This window comes from Zootermopsis nevadensis, unplaced genomic scaffold (assembly GCF_977971745.1).
Source record: "Zootermopsis nevadensis isolate Lab colony 2312 unplaced genomic scaffold, Znev_1.0 Znev_ptg000030l, whole genome shotgun sequence".
Classification (NCBI taxonomy): domain Eukaryota; kingdom Metazoa; phylum Arthropoda; class Insecta; order Blattodea; family Termopsidae; genus Zootermopsis; species Zootermopsis nevadensis.
In genome coordinates this window covers 16,277,964-16,294,971 of record NW_028259162.1, presented here as the reverse complement: position 1 = coordinate 16,294,971, position 17,008 = coordinate 16,277,964, and the positions used below count along the sequence as shown (strand labels likewise).

The window sequence follows — 17,008 nt, the reverse complement described above, 5'->3', positions numbered from 1 at the left end:
GAAATCTTGCACATGCGCGTATATCGCATTCCTAGCAGGGCTTTTCTCCTGGTCTGTGGACTGTACCATATACTGTTACAAAAATCAACATAACATTTTTGTTTTTTAATTTCACAATATTTCATCAATGGCAATGGCAACAAGTCCCAGCACATTTACATACAAAACATTCACAGGGATATGCCTGAAAACAAACAGTGTTATGCGAGAGAAATATAAATAAGAAATACAAATTTGTATAAACATATTCACAGCAGAAAAGCAGATCACATACCAGCCAGAAGGAAAACAAGCGCACTAGATTTGAAACCACCAGTTCATTTAATTCTATGTGTAGATATCAGTGGTTGATGGCTGCATAAACTATACCAGTTCATTAACAGAAAGCTGAGAATGACTGATATTACACCAGAACTGTTCCATCTACAACACATAATGTGCTCCTCTATGTGGCAGAACTTTTCCATCTGTAACACAATGTGGCATAATTTCAGTTACTCCGAAAAGCACACCTTTCCAACCTTTGTTCATAAAACAATCTACCCAGACAAAAATGGATGATGAACTAAATCTCAGGTATTGTAAATTAATGGATCTAAAATGGTGCTAACTTGAAATAAACCTCAGGGTAGTTGAGTGCCCTCTTTGAGGCTGAAGTGTTAGTAAATCCAGTGGAGCAAAGCAACTTGCAGACATCATCAATATTTCTTTCTGTGCTGGATCTTCGTGCACTGTAGCGGTAGTATGACACAAGCATTCTTTCTCTTACCACACCTTAAATATGAAGGTCAACTTCAAGAAGCATCACTCCATATAAATAGAGTGACTCACACTGCAAAGAAAAAATATCATGCAGAATCTTATAAAAAAATCCACATATTTACTTCTAACTTCTCAAGAGATTAACTGATGGTAATTGCTTGCCTGATGAATGAGTTCACTGTTCCTTTTAAAATCTTATGGAACCCAAATATTTATTACCATGTTCACAGAGCTCTTCAACGGACCTTATCCTGCTATCCTGATAGGTTATCCAGTCCACACAATAACGTCCCATTTCTTTCAAATCTATTTGTTATCATCATCCCATTTATATACGGCTCTTCCAAATTGTTTTATCTCTTGAAGGTTTCAAGACTAAAGTTCTGTACATTTCTAATTCATTCTACATGTTCTACTTATCTCATTATGCTTGATTTAATCACCTTTTGTTAATTAGTTAACAATATTAGATTTACAGCACAACCCATGATATTCATCAGCATGTACATTAAAGCCCCTCAAGTTGGACACCCCTGTATCCTGGAAAGCCCTTTATATTGGACACTTTTAATTGGAACCGGCAAATATCCTATAATTTTGCATGTCCACAATACCATATATTTTGCATACTCCTTTATCCTGGAACTTGGACACTTCTTTTTGCTGTAAGTTGGACAGGTTCCACCACTTAGCTTCAATGCTTTTCAGGGAAATTTTTTACTGATGAATACCTTCTGCCTAGAGGGTTAGCTTATGGTTGAGGATAAGATTCACTGTACGCACGCAGTAGTTGGAGTGACCCAAGAAGCACGGCCTTCTTCATGCGGCAGAGTAATGCTTCAGTGTTTTGCTGGCATGCCGGAATGAGCTTGATGTTAGCCAGCAGTGACGACTTGACTCCTCCAAGAACTCCGATTACAAGGACGACTAATTTAACAGTAAATCATGGATACAGCTGTCTTAGCTCAAACACAAGGTCTTGATACTTGGTCCATTTTTCAGCCTCTTTCACAACTATGTTTGTTTCAGCCAGGGCCAAAAACTTGATGACATACATAGTGCATCCAGAGGCATCGATGAGAACAATGTCTGGCTTAGTAGCTGTTAACTGCCTGGTAGTGGGGAATGAATAGTTCCAATAAATTTTACATTTGTCATTCTCAACAATGGACTCAATGTCCCTAGGAGCATACAGCAAAACGGGGGTCTTATCTATGCTGTAAAAGTGTCTCAGGTGGTAACAGAGTATATGTAAAGCAGAATTATGTCAATGAATGTAGGCGCAGCTGGCATAATGTTTACATGCCGACAAAAGATGCATCAGCGTCTCTGGTTGCATTCGACATTCCCTGCAGACAGTATCTGCTACCCCCAAACCCATCACCATTCGGTGGCACACAAGTGTGTTTACAACACCATCTTGGCACGCTAAGATGAAACCCTCGGTTTCAGACTTTAGTCCAGCCGACCGTAGAAAGGCAAACGTCAGGTGTTTCGACAAGCCCATTTTTTCTACATTTTCGAAGAAGGCCCCATGCATGGGTTTATCTGCATGTTGCTTAAGCAACAAAGTTTGCTTAGACTTCTTAAAAGTGCCCTTGAATTTATTATTATTATTATTATTATTATTATTATTATTGGTGTTGTAATCATCATTAATTCTTACTTCAAGTAAGCCTACAGTAGTTAGTGTAAGTAGATTACACTGCAATCTGAAATGATGATTTTTCCATTTCCCTCTATCTTGGACACCTCTGTAAACTGGACACATTTTCGTGGAACCGCAAGTGTCAAACTTATAGAGGTTTTACTATAATTTAAAAAACTGTGTGATTACCTCCTGAATAACAGAATCAGCAAATGACATTAAACATACCATTAGCTGCTTGCCCTCCTCACTGAGGATACTTTCTAAAGTCTGTTGTACGAACAGGCCTTCCTCTAAGTCATCCAGGAAATGATTCAAGTCTGTAATATATATGTGCAAACTCCCAATCGCCAGGTAGAAACATGCGAAAATTTCAGTGTAGTTTTCTCTTAATTCTTCATCCAAGTCTTGTAACTGCTATAATGGAACACAACACATTTCTACTTTACTTTCAATGGGAAGGTGAGAGTTAAAAATTGACAACTGAAACACAAGATTTTTAATGAGAGTCCTAGCATAATATTTATGAATCATTAAGACCCCAAATTAAATATGAGCTGAAAAATGTGTACGACCACTCAGAAAAATCATATATAAATATTTAAGTATGGGACAATCCTTAAGCTGTGCAACTTATATTACTGTCAGATTTCTCTCATGGAAAAATAATATTTAATCAACTATGTACATTTGTTAATACTGGAATATGGCAAGCATGATATGTTGAGTTGCCTACAAGCTACCAACATTTGTGTCTGTGCAATGAACAGAATTCAACAACATTCATTGCAATCATGAAGAAACCAATTGCAAAACTTAGTTACCAAGATGGATTAATCTATAACAATGCAAAAAGGGTTAGTAATGTTACATTCTAGAATAAGTATAGTTTATGTTCTTACATTTCATCTCAGCAAAAATGACAAAATATTTTTCTTCCATCTCCTTTCAACTTCCTTGTAACTTTTACTAATGCAATACTCAGCACAATCCATTTGTCGTCATGGCAGGTATGTATGAACTCACACTCTGCATGTGATCAGAAACATACAGTACTGTTAAGAAAAACAGTAATATGCCAGATGGTAATACCATGGATGGAGGCAGTGTGATCAGCAAAAGACTACCAGTAGGCTACATGTAGGGAACTGGAGGTGGAACAGAAGTAAAGCTAAACTCAATTCTTCAGCATTCTCTTCGATTTTCCATTTCAATAAAAGGTTTATATTTTCAATACTTACAGGGTTACTCGCCACTGGACCCAAGGTTCGCGGGTTCAATCCCGGCCGAAGTCGGTGGATTTTTAAGGGTGATAAAAATCCGTAGCACAACTTCCTTCGGACGGGAAGTAAAGCCAGTGGTCCCATGTCGTAGATTTACGGCAGTTAAAAACCTTGTGAGCATGATATGTTTCGTAAGCAAAATTTAGCTGCCATTTCCCCTGATTCACTGCTAGATGACTTTGGCAGTCAAATCAGGAGTGAGTAGCAATTGTGCAAAGTCACTCACTACTCTTAAATGCACGCTTCAAAGACTATGAAACCCCCGAAAGGAGGCCCTATGCTCCACTTAGGAGTTACAGGAACTACTACTACTCATCTTGTTTTGTTTATAGCCTAAAAATAAATAAAACATTGCAATGTTGCATTCTATACATTAGTAAGGATAGTAATAACACAAAGTTGGTCTTGTGACCAAAAACCATCTATGAAAGTGTAAGAAAATGTGTGGAGGTAAGACTCCACACATTCTTAACCTCACAATTATATGAAGGGTTATTAATCACATTCTGACTCTATCAACTTTCCCCTTAAGAAATCACAGACAATAAACGTCAATATCATAAAATTCCAGATGAATCCCTGAGCTAGTCTGGACATGGCAGAAAAAAGAAATATCCCTGACTCCACCGGGAACTGAAACCAGTCTGTAGGGCAGTGACTTAAACATATCAATAATCAAAATTATGAACATATTCGTATTAAATGTTAGCCTTTCTTCTCCACAATTAAATGAAAATAAGCTTGACAAATTTCTCTGTATTGAGTATGTTTGTGTGTGTATGTCTCTCTGTCCCTCACTTTCAACTTCTGAACCAAATGACCAATTTTCACGTTTGGTGTGCACACTATTTTTTCTTTCTTTCTTTTTATCCCCCCCCCAGGTTTGTTCTATGAGACCCAGTTTTGTGAAAGGAGATAAAGAATGATAAACAAAATGCGAAGAGGAGGTTACACACAATTGATATGGATGGAAATCATATTTACTCTGCAAATTTTGTGAAGGTTTCCAGCATCAATTTAATTGAAATCTCCTGAGCTATTTCAAAATTAAACATGTGGACAGGCACACTTCATGCAAAGAATGCATATCAACTTACTTGAAAACTGGTGAAATATAATCTTTCAGATGCGGGAGTTCCGCAATAATCACTTTCCCTCTTGAGACAAGATGAAGGATACTCTGTCCACAAGGATTATTCTCAGCAAGAAATTCAGCCATACTGCTGCAACTTCGCAAATGTAATGGACTTCCTATGCATTTTGAGCAGGACTTTTTATTTTGTACAATTACACTCTGAAAGAATTCATGAATAATTTTATGTCATAAAATTTATAACATGGTGGGCTAAATTGTATGTCAACTTCTAAGCTACTTGTGCCTATTATTTGACCCTTTAAAAGCCAAGCCCAATGGTAACTATAAGTACCACATGCCTTGACAATCAATACTGTAGTAGTTATTTAGCATGCTGGAGTGCTGAGGTCTTTGGATAACTGGTAAAATGGTGAGGACACAGAGAAACATGTTCTTTTGAATGAAAAGTTCTATTGGTTGTCACCCTTAATGGGTCATCTGTGCCTCAAAGTTCCAACCATTTTAGTTTAAAAATGGCAAACATTTTGTTGAGAATGAAAATCTCTAAAGTTCTATACAAAACAAACTGGAAACAACACAAAGAGACGATAGGAGACGGATGGTAGCAGCTTTGGGAACGACGGATCGAACCTACCTGTTACCAACTGTATTTTCCCCCACAATTACATTTACAGATTAAAAAAGTGATATCAAATGTAAAAAACAACTACAAATACGTCAAACTGCCAACAAATAAAAAATGTGCATCAAAATAAAATACAAAGCACAGATCGGTACTAGTCTGTACCTTATCTTGTCTAATTACAAACTAGGTTAGGATCCAAACCATTATAATTATTTATTTTCAAGACATGTTATAACAAACATATTTCATGGTGCCAAACCAGATTCTATTAACTCCACATCCAGAAATTTAAAAAGTAAAGTATGTAACAAGTGCCACAACAATGCAACAAGCATAGCCAAGTAATTACTATCCTTGTGTAATTACTAAGTCACTAAGATCTTCATTTCCCACAATGTGAAGTGTCTTTTCATTGGCAAGATGCAGTAAGGCAACAAGAACCAGGGGTGCACATATATTCTCTAATAATTTTGAAGACAGTCTTGATGGCAGTGCAGTATACATGCTCTTGAAGGTAACAGGACGTTCTACTTGCAGGATGTCATTATCATCCTTGTCCTGTAACAAGAAAAGGAACTATAATTCAATTAACATCACAGAATTGTCATTTCAGGTTTTCGTGATTATTGCTCTTCATTGGATTGTTGTATGGGTATTCAAATGTCAAGGAATAAAGTACGTTTTGGAATAAACTAATACTTCCTTCTTCAGTCACCCTGATCCTGAAACAGCAAGCAGCAGACTCTTTTGAAACATCTTAGTATTCAAAGCCTTGACACTGTTATACCCAGACACAAAATGAACACAATATTTGTTTGATGTAAATGTTGGTAGTTATGATATTAAAAACACCACTAGCATCTTCATGCCATCAGTTGTGGTTGGATATTTCATTACTGTATCATTTGCAGAGGTTTTCTTTCATGCAACAGTTTCTATTTGCTAGTTCATGCGTGCAGATGGTTCCTCACCTTATGACTGTCTGCTTTGGTTAAAATGCTCCATATAGCATGTTTAAGCTTCTTCATATCCACCTTCTTAGCTCTCATTGCATATGGAATAAAAATTCTTGCCACCTGAAACAAAGTGACAAATTCAGTTACATACACGTAAATTAACATAATACACATTAACAAAGATAGTCTCTTACTTTGCTCGACAGTCATGTTTGCCCGATTTCAACATAGCCATCATGTTGTACTGGCTTTGGTTATTTGGCGTAACTAATCGGATACTGTATACTCTTTTGTTTTTCACGATATGGAATAATTAACAGACTAAACACAGAAGCCTTGGTATTGAAAAAGTCTGAGAAATTGTCAATTTCAGTTTCCTCCCTCCACACTTCCATCTCCATCCAGCCTCCTATTAAAGTGCTATTAGATCTTTCCCAGGGAGCAAAGTGGCTGGAGTGTGAAAATAACGGCTCTTCACCATGTCGTTCCAAGGACTAAAATATGTGGATGTTCTTTCAGACCCCCATGCAGTGGAGCTTAGGCACAATGTAAAATCTGTGAATTATGTTATGATGGAGCACTGTACTAACCTTGCTTGGAGGTGCTACCAGATTGTCTCCAGCAAATGTATCCAAGTCCCTGCACCCATCTGCTGTTAAGCTGTTATGTACATCCTGATGCTGACTTGCTAACAAGATATCAACTGGACCATCATCAGCAGCATCCATATCATTCTGTACAACACAAAATACCGCAATTAAGATAGTTGATCTCCTAGCTGAGATTCAAACCAGTAACTTACTGAATACAAAGTAACACACTATGACATTCTGTACAGTATTAGAAAGCTGCAAGCAGTTGAGGGTACTTACTAAAGCAACGTTCGGACAGTATTCTGAAGTGTCAAGATCATTTTCATAATCGTAAGAAGACGGCTCATCGCCCTCGTATGGGGCAGGATGTTCACTCACACAAACCACCTTCCTCAGCTCCAACCTATAAGTTTGCAGAATTCTTAATAATAAACTGCTCCACTACACTGCAAGTTTGGGATTATGACCTCACAGAGTTTGAAAATGAACTATGGTCTTCAGACATTCACAGCAGATTGTTGTTCTTAAGGAAACAGCAATACAACATACAGCACCAGCCATTCTCCTCAACACACACTTCACTTCATGATACTGGACTGTCAACATTGTTCAGAGGCAAACTGGGCAACATGGCAAGAGAAGGCACTTACATTCAGTAAACAATGCTCTGATACTCTGGAAAGGGATTTCTTATTAAAACATACTGAAGCCATTTATCCTATCCCAACACATAAAATACAAATTATTTCCACTGTGACTTCATAGAAGAAATCTAACCACAATACATCCAAAAAGGGGTGAGGAGGGGAAGTAGAAGAAAAAGAGCCAGGCTGTAACAGCAAGTTGAATTTATAAGTTATTTAATGGTGGAGTTTCAAATGCCAAGTATTTAATAACACAGTGCTGAGAAGCATATTTGAACTGAATGATTCTTTGATCATTTAATGACATCATTTGCTGTACAAATATTATGTAGCATCAAATAAGAAGGAAAGATTATAAGCCCAACTGGATCAAACTGATAACCTCCCACATACAAAATTAAGCAGTGACTGCACCAATCTGTTCAGTAACTTGTAGTCATGCAATTTGCTAAACTTACTGTGAGAAGCATTTAACATCAAAGTGTACATCAGGAGGGAGGGTATTTTTGTCTGCACTCCACAATTTCTGCATTGTTCGCTTCATTAGTGTCAGCTTCTGAGGATTCGTCTCTAGAATAAATGCATCGCTGTTGTGTTCTCTCAGAAACTCAACTACAAATTCCTTCTTTTGCTTCTGCTTCTTACAGGCTGAAGCTGATCGAGGTTCATCTCCAGCTGTGTTTGCAGAAGCAGCACTGTTCCTATGCTGGTCCACACCTTCGCATAAACATAAGAAAAGCCACACAAAATTAAATTTATATTCAAAATTTATATATCTGGAAATAATGAACAAAAATAAGGTTCATTCTGAAATTATGAGAAGAATAAATGAAGAAAATGACTATTCTGTTCAAGAACTGTTATTCATCCCATCTGATTTCCAAAATGCCAAAGAGCATGGTATACAAAACAAGAGCGAAAACAAGTGCATATTTTTCCTGAACTTCACTGGCCCTGTAAATACTAATCCACTGCTGGAAACCAAATAGCAGTACAGATATATAGCAGAGAGTCTGATTATTTTCCCTTCTATTTCATTAAATATTAACCAACTTCAAAAACGTTTCAAATAAGGCTGGGGCCACACGACCGTACAAAGTACGTCCGTTGTAACGCAACTCGTGACATGCGTCATAGAATTATGATTTGTAAGTACAGAGAATACTATTTTTTTTTTCTAAATCCTTTCAAGCTGCCACGGTAATTGGTGCTCGTGTGGTGTCCTCACCTACGTCCGTACAAAAGTATGTCTGTTGCAATGGACGTACTTTGCACGGTTGTGTGACCCCAGCCTAAAAGTTGCAATTTCAATGTAATCTATATTTAATGTCCTATACTAATTCCTTTAAAATGAGCCAGTGGAGAGAATTTATAATGTTGCATTTAGTGCCTGTGTAAAGTAAAGATTATATTTGAACTAATACAAACCAAAACACAATTTGAATAAGAGCCTTCAGTATAGACCCCAACCACACCAAATACCCAATTTTACCTAATCTACTGAGCAGATAATTTCAGACATGATCTCTCCAGTAAACATTACTTTCATCCACTTTGTGCAAAGAAAGCATAACAATTTTTCTCAATAATGTGGTAGTGCAAAGTTTAAGCCAAATCTGACAGCATGTTAGTTCCGTAACAAATAGTCTCACAGTCAACTAAACAATTCTGCACCTTTAAATGGTTTAATTTTCCAGTGTGAGGGGCCAGCCCACAAATCGAGGGCACCTGCCCTGAAGTATGAATACTCGCTGGGTGCTGCAGAAAGGTGTTTACGTAGATCAACTACATTTGCAGCAGGTGCTCTCTGAACTGGACAGCATGCAACTGGTGCTCCTGTATCCTCTCCTTCTGAATCCATGCCTTCATCTACTCCAGAAACTGCAATACATCAATAATTTCATATGAATTTCCTCTGACATAAGACTAAAATTAATAACATTAATTATTGGAAAATATGGTGGTAATATTGCATAAAATGCACAGTGAATCTACTCACACCCTGCAGTCCTGTCTGGACACTTTGGCTACACTTTAGATCCATATAATCTATGTACCATTTTGCCTCCAACAATTTCATCTGAACCACTTCTACTAAATTTTGCCTACAAGCCATGTCACCTACAATCCCCTTTACCCAATACAATTTTGTGTCCAGTTTCACCCAAATTACATCAATGTTGTATCCCTGCATTATATATCTAGCATTAATATTTATTAATAATCTGGTTAGGATTTTAGTATAGTACAGCAGCAGACGGTCATACTCTTAGGTTGGTAATCCACAATATATCAAAATGTAAGGCATGCCCCCCAATTCTTGGTCACTCCTATTTTTTAAAAAAATTGTGAGGTATTTGAGAAAATACAACATCTAAAATTATTTTTTTATAATTAACTTAATTATAGCAATTAACCAAACTTTCTCATACAGAGCAGTTTAAACAAATCGCCAGTAATCTGAAACCGACACTGCTTTTCTTTAACCAAGTCACAAATGTTCACTTTCATTTTAGAAGAGGCACCTTGCACCTTATTTTGAATATTGCATTTCCATAAGTTTGCTCCTCTGTTTGAAGTATATGACTGAAGTCATTTTTTTTAAGAAATCCATTACAAGTGTTTGCTAGACGAAAATATTTAATCCCTGAGCCACAGACTGCCCTATACATCAGGTCCAACTGTTGGTCATGACACACTCATCAAATTTTCCTGCATTTTCTTTTTGTTTTGTTTGTACTTTGCGAAATACAGAATTCTACCTTCAAAACGATCAACTAGAGCTTCAGTCTCTTCAGTTGGTATTGGTTCTGGAACTGCATTTACATCAAAAGCAAAATCATCATCTTCAGAAGATTCTAATAAACCTGCTGCACCCTTTGCAACAGGATCATTTTCATCTTCTTCTGCATCTAGAGACCATTTTGTGAATGAGAACTGTGAAAACACTGGACAGATCCCTTTATCCTTTAAATCTGCAACATTGACAAAGCAAAACAATACATCATTTACATGCATCCACGATGCAGTCATTTTTGAACAGTTAATAGTTGTTTAACTTGTCATGAAATTTATTGGGCCAGTTGAATTCAGGTACTTCCACACCCTAATTCCCTACAAGCCGGCCGCAATTGCCATGCGGTCTGAGGCATGATCCTCGTGTGCCTGACTGCTGCGACCGTGGGTTCGAATCCCACTCAAGGGATAGATGCTTGTCCGCATCCTTTCTCTTCCAGTCTGTTGGCTAAAGACTGGCCACGGAAGGCAAGGCCACCGTAGTATCTTCGCAAGACTAACCCCGTAATGGGATGGCAACCAATCCGTAGGAATGTAGATTAAAAAATAAAAAAAATCCCTAAGACCATTTTGGTGTTATCCTTCCATCTACAACTAGGTCTACGAAGTAGTCTTTCATTTCAGACTTCCCAATAAAAGCTTTCATACATTTCATTTATGTGCAAATAATGACATTCAGTTCACCTATCAAGCAGGCTGGTATAGTGGTAACATTCTCAACCTGTATTTAAGAAGTATGTAGACAGAATTTTGTGGATTTCCTCTCTGGAAAATGCTGAAGTACTCATCTTCAAACAGGTGATAAGTGTCTCCTACAAAATTCTCACTCACCACTGGTAATCACCATCTTCACAAGCTATCAATCAACATATTTGTACGACCTGACCAACGTACACTAACACCAGCTAAGAAAACTAGTTCTGTTCCGTTCCTGCTTCACATTAACTAGAGCTGATCTAGGCCATGACACATGACCATAAGGGTGAAGGTTTATTTATTATTAACTGGAAATGGGTTTTTACCCGGTGGCAGCAGTACTACAATAAGACACAACAAAACAATGAGACAGAACAAAACAATAAGACACAAAAAACATAAGACACAAAAAACAATAAGACACAACAAAACTATGAGACACAACAAAACAATGAGACAGAACAAAACAATAAGACACAACAAAACTATGAGACACAACAAAACAATGAGACAGAACAAAACAATAAGACACAAAAAAAACATAAGACACAACAATGTCTTCCAAAGTTCTGTAAAAATTTATTTCCTATCTGAGCTAAATGTGACATTCACTGTAACATCCTTCATTTCATTACCTCACTTAACAACACTAGGTTGTTTGCATAAATCATCCATTAGGAAGCTTTAAATGGCTGACTAAAGGAGTTTATAAAATACTGAGTAAACTAACACACAAGCCCTTCTTGCATGCTGTTAATCCACATTCATATTTACAGTTAGTAACAATGTTAAGTCACACATTTATTTGAACAAGACAATACCATGAAAAATACTATTACCGGAGTAATGTGATATAAATGAATACAAGTCCTGTGTCTGTTATTGTCCACCAATACCTCATTTGCAAACAGATTCAAATTGGATTTGTAAGGTTTTCATTATTAGTGATCCTTTGTATGCCTTTATGTTGCACCTAATGAACCCTTTGATGCTGATCTCAGTAAGACATACTGATTCTCTTGCCTGCCATGTGTCACCATCAGTGACAGATACTGATCTATGCAACGTCTCACTTAGTCCATTCTTGATATTATTCTAAATATATCCATACCGGCAGAAAACAAAACTGTGTTACAATTCGTGGAGAGGAAAATTTTAGTCAGAGCTGTCACATACTACAATGATCAGAGTCCATAGTCAAGTAACAATGTGTACTGATAACACATTCTATATACATGCATTGTACCTGGAATAAATGGTAGTCGCACTTTGAACTGCTCTGAACTTATAGGCTCTTCATTGTTGTCCCAGTATGGGAGATCTGAACACAATGTTAAGGCGCAGTTGGCACGGACCTTCAGGCTCGACAAGAAGTGGCAGTCACCTATATTACCAGCAGAGCGCAGGGAGGGATCAAGGACATGCTGCACATCTATCTTCGCATTCAGCGTCTCCACGTTTGTTACAATTGTTTTCTTGGGCTGCAGAAGTGAATGCAATATCTCAAGTATAACACACACAAAAGCAGAACTGCCCCTGTGTACATGCAACATGTACAATATTATCCATAATCTTTAAGATGAGAAAATATTCTATTATCCACAACTTTAGAACAGTGGCAGAAAACAACAAAGTTACTTGAATGTCACATTTACCTTGCGCGTTTTCTTCTTCGTATAAATTAGTTCATCATTCCCCTCAGTACCACTTCTCTCCTCTTCTCCCTCTCCCTCTTCTGTCCCTACGGAAACGGCTTGTTTCTTGCGATGTCCCGTGGCCAGATCTGCTGCCATTTTGAGAACATCCCTATGCACACAGTCGACTCGACATGCATATATCTTGGTGCTTGCATCTAAGGTGCAACTTGCCACCTGCCAACAGTAAATTTAAGTTTGTAACATTTCTTGGCTGGTTGGTTATATAATGCCAAAAAGAAAGGGTTAGTGTATAAGACTTATTGGGATGAATGAGGAAGGCAGACATCATCATATATTGCATGATGTTTTCCCAGCATTTGCCTTGAGAGACTGATAAAAACACAAAGAACCCTTAGACAGGATAGCTGTCCTCCAAGCCGAGAATGAAACTCAGGATTTTCCAAACAAAAACCAGGAGTGCCGATCACTACACTGTGAGATTCAGTTTACGTTCTGAAGCCTGGCAGTATCAACTTCTATGGATTTGACACCATTTTGTAATATCAGCGAAGGCTCTTGGTATATCTAACAACAATTTATCATTTGCATACAGTAATTTGCAAAGCATCAAATGAATGACTACTCTGAATAATACAACACTGTGACAGGAAGCAACCAAATAAGAGAAGTCATAAAAAAGATTCTATTCAGGACATCTAAATTCAGTATGCAATGACAAAGAGTATAATTGGATAACAAAGAATAAACTATCCTGAAACATAATAAAAAGTATGGCTACATCCCATTACAAAGCACTATTATTGTCTTTTACGTCTGAAACAATTATTTCCAACATACTTTACACAAGGGATTTCTGTGAAACTGGGGAACTTTTCTGTATCAGTTTTAATGCAAAGGAATGCCAATTCTGCTGCATATTACTTGCATATCTAAGTTTCCAAATAGTAGTTACAGTATATAAAGATTTTCATTTATGCATCACTTTAGACAAATGTGTGGATACAAAAGCAAGTCAGAAAACGGGGTTCATGGAAAATGTAACAATCATAAAATGAAAGATGTGGACAGCACATATATGTGGGATGATGATAGGATACAGAATAGAGAAGATTTTAAATAAAATAAAATGTCAAAATACAGGCTAAGGATAACTCACAAGAGTTTTGACATCTATATAAACATTTTAGTTGTCTATAGAAGACATCTCAGAGATACGTTCGTCACAAAACCAATATTAACTGCTCTGAAACTGTTCTAAATGCATGAAGAATGTGCTAACAAACTTGATGTTCTACCTGGAAATCATCCATTTTGGAATCACGTTTCTTCAGCATGAGTGTCATGTAGTCAATCAGCTGCAGGCTAAAGGCATTTTTTGTACTGATTTTCTGAAACAGTCATATCACAGAAATGATAAGCACAAAGTTGAATGACAAAAAACACTACATATAATAAAGCCTAGAGTAATGTCTTGCCATTCTCACATTTCTTAACTAATGTGTCATAAAACAATGATGTGATAGTGAGTTAAAGGATAATGTAATATTCTGATTTCAATAGTTTTTCTACACATTTAAGGGTGGCAGTAAAGTGAGATTTTGTTCAGTTTGTTTTATCACCTCATCAAACACAGTTGCTGTTTCTTCATTACACCTTGGAAATTGTTCAAACTTATTTACATTTATTAAAACTGCATTTCTTCTAAAAATTTCAACAACAACTCAATAATAATAACAATAATAACAGTCTTTAAAACTTGATTTGTCATCACTCTTATGTACTATTTGGTTCTAAAATATGTTAATCTGTTAAATTTTTCTAACTGTAACAGATACTACAGAAAATTAAATAACTTAAAATCTAATTCTGAAGAATATTTTGGACTCAGCTTAATCAACTCCATGGAGCAGAATTCTCGTCAAAGAGCTAGTAGTTCTCACCTAGTTAAGAAACTCTGCATCATTTAAAGAATCTGTAAGGTTCAATACTGTGTTCACAAGAGCCTACCAGTGGACCCATCATGATACTGTCAACACCATCATGAAACATACTGCATAAAAAATACATATTTATTTCACCATAACAACAGACTTACATTCTCAGCAGAGAGCTTAATACAACAGGCATAATGTTCAGCCAACTGTGCTGCTGAAAGCCCAGCAATCATCCCTCCTATCGATTTTTGTCTACTTGATCCAGAAGTGGAGGCATCACGTCGAAACATCTCAATCTGAGCACTGCGCCGTCGTTCAATACGTTCTGCATCATCGTCATTCTTTGAACATAATAAAAGAATTACATGCTAACCACTTCCACGTAGTTCACTCTTGTGTTCACCCTTGACAATGACAAATATATGTAACAATTATTGTTAAGTATTACTTTGTCACTTGGTTCAAAGTAAACTAACACAAGAATGTGTAACTGAAACCCAAGAACAAGCAACTTTAAAGCATTCAGTTTGGTTAGATTTTTATTTATTTTTTGATTACATACAAACCCTCATACAGTGCTACTCTATGCTTCCCTCCATCTATGCCAATACAAACGTAACATTAAGCATTATGATCCAGTCTGATACACTGCCATGTCATTTTGTTTCCACCAACTATATACAGACAACTCTCTGAAATGCAAATGGTAACACTCCACAAACAAGCAGTTACAGGCAGGCAGGGAGTAACCATAACATCACAAAATCAGTAAAGATAATGATAATTTAATTATTGTTATTTAAAATTCATCTTGGCCACTAGTTACCTGCTATCTCAAGGGTCTTTAGTTTATATTCTACTGTTTACATGCAGTAGCCAGTAAATGGTTAGGTATTGGAGTGATATGAAACCCTAATTCTTGAGGTAAAAAATAAAATATTTCACATCACTGTTCCAACTTCCTCAACTTTCTATTCCTTGCCCCTCTTCTTGCAACCTAGTTGGGCCACAGAGACAGATAGCAACCGAACAGAACCAGTGACCATGGTCATTACCTAAAATCACTGTAACCCACAGGAATCATAACGATTTAGAATTTACTGGATGGATTATCTTCATTACAACATAACATTTGTTCTGTCACTGCCTCTGTATTTTTAACCTGTACAGAATTACTTAAAAGCAGAGCAAGTAGTTATGGGAGGCTGTTTTTTTCTGCCAAAACAAACTTTGACCTTTTGCAATGGTATCAGTGACATCATGACATCACAATTGTCTGGGATCAATGATCTTTGCATAAGTGGGGTGTCTGGGCCCTATTTTGTTCAGGATTCCTGGCACAGTGTCATGGCAACTTCCCCATGCAGAAAAACACGCAGACTTCACATAAGGTGTCCTTTACTTTTGTCCAGTTTTAACCAAAACTGGAAGGTGTTGGAAAATTTTGGTAGGATTCTTCAATAAGAAATTTTGTAAAAATCCCTTCAGCAGATTTAAAGTTGCTACATGCACTCATACATGGAGAAGTCAAAAGCAAATTCACTGTGAATACACCCTCAAAGGATACTATACAATTATCCAACTACATTCTTGAAATTATCTTCAGTTGAAGTGCAACATGGATGCTGACCATCTATCACACATTTATTTTACACCTTACCTGTCTAAGACTTGCATCACTGTTGGATAGGTTTAACATGGATTTTCTGCGCAGTGGTGAGGATGTGAGGACCTCAGACCGTCTACAGGACGGTAAGTAATGACTCATCTTGATAAATCGGTTTCTTCAATAAAGTACAGCAAACCCCTAACAAAATTAAAATGACATTATATATATATATATATATATATATATATATATATATATATATATATATATATATATATATAAAAAGCAACGCAAATTATAAAATTTGACCACACTTAGTGGTTTGTTTAATATGATCAGAACAGAGGTAGTCACTACAATACGAAACATACTTGATACGATATTTTAAATTGTTGTTCTTCTGGTACACATGATCTCTTGTATTAGAAACATCAATCTACACAAACGCTGTCACATATATTGACCAAGCACAGACATCAATTAAACTTAATCAATGCATGTAATTGGTGATTATAACATACACAATGTTGTAATAGTAACACATTAAATCACATTTTCGAAAACTAGTTAATATTTACAAGGTCTTTTAAATCTGCCATATATTAAAAAACCTCGCAAACACATTTTGCCGCCTTTGATAATATACATTCACACAGATACTCATATAAGTCAGGTACGCCAACGTTAATAATCCAGATTGACAACCAC

At 36.7% G+C, this 17,008-nt stretch overlaps 4 protein-coding genes across 5 annotated transcripts in view; 1 reads left to right on the top strand and 3 right to left on the bottom strand.

Moving 5' to 3' along the window:
* The window catches only part of LOC147872172 (ribosomal protein S6 kinase beta-like), a 353,544-nt gene that overhangs the window by 241,319 nt on the left and 95,217 nt on the right, over positions 1 to 17,008 (top strand). The gene's annotated exons all lie outside the window — the stretch shown is intronic.
* On the bottom strand, positions 91 to 757 carry LOC147872176 (WASH complex subunit 5-like). The gene is made up of 2 exons (XM_087358438.1): positions 612 to 757; positions 91 to 467 (listed from the first exon to the last, which is right to left on the bottom strand). The coding sequence occupies exons 1-2, from the start codon at positions 755 to 757 to the stop codon at positions 446 to 448; spliced, it is 168 nt and encodes a 55-aa protein (XP_087214564.1). The 3' UTR covers positions 91 to 445.
* LOC147872175 (WASH complex subunit 5-like) lies at positions 91 to 5,464 on the bottom strand. The gene is made up of 3 exons (XM_087358437.1): positions 3,652 to 5,464; positions 2,639 to 2,827; positions 91 to 832 (listed from the first exon to the last, which is right to left on the bottom strand). Exons 1-3 carry the CDS (start codon positions 3,775 to 3,777, stop codon positions 776 to 778), a joined length of 372 nt encoding a protein of 123 aa, XP_087214563.1. The 5' UTR covers positions 3,778 to 5,464; the 3' UTR covers positions 91 to 775.
* Positions 5,603 to 16,939, bottom strand: LOC110828246 (non-SMC condensin I complex subunit H). 2 transcript variants are annotated; one of them, XM_087358435.1, is made up of 13 exons: positions 16,672 to 16,939; positions 16,352 to 16,498; positions 14,853 to 15,032; positions 14,053 to 14,145; positions 12,755 to 12,970; positions 12,346 to 12,580; positions 10,370 to 10,582; positions 9,282 to 9,488; positions 8,066 to 8,324; positions 7,243 to 7,366; positions 6,961 to 7,104; positions 6,386 to 6,490; positions 5,603 to 5,972 (listed from the first exon to the last, which is right to left on the bottom strand). In XM_087358435.1, the coding sequence occupies exons 2-13, from the start codon at positions 16,457 to 16,459 to the stop codon at positions 5,763 to 5,765; spliced, it is 2,094 nt and encodes a 697-aa protein (XP_087214561.1). In that variant the 5' UTR covers positions 16,460 to 16,498; positions 16,672 to 16,939; the 3' UTR covers positions 5,603 to 5,762. The 2 variants fall into 2 exon arrangements, with proteins under 2 accessions (XP_087214561.1, XP_087214562.1); XM_087358436.1 differs by lacking the exons at positions 14,853 to 15,032; positions 16,352 to 16,498; positions 16,672 to 16,939 and adding an exon at positions 14,698 to 14,722.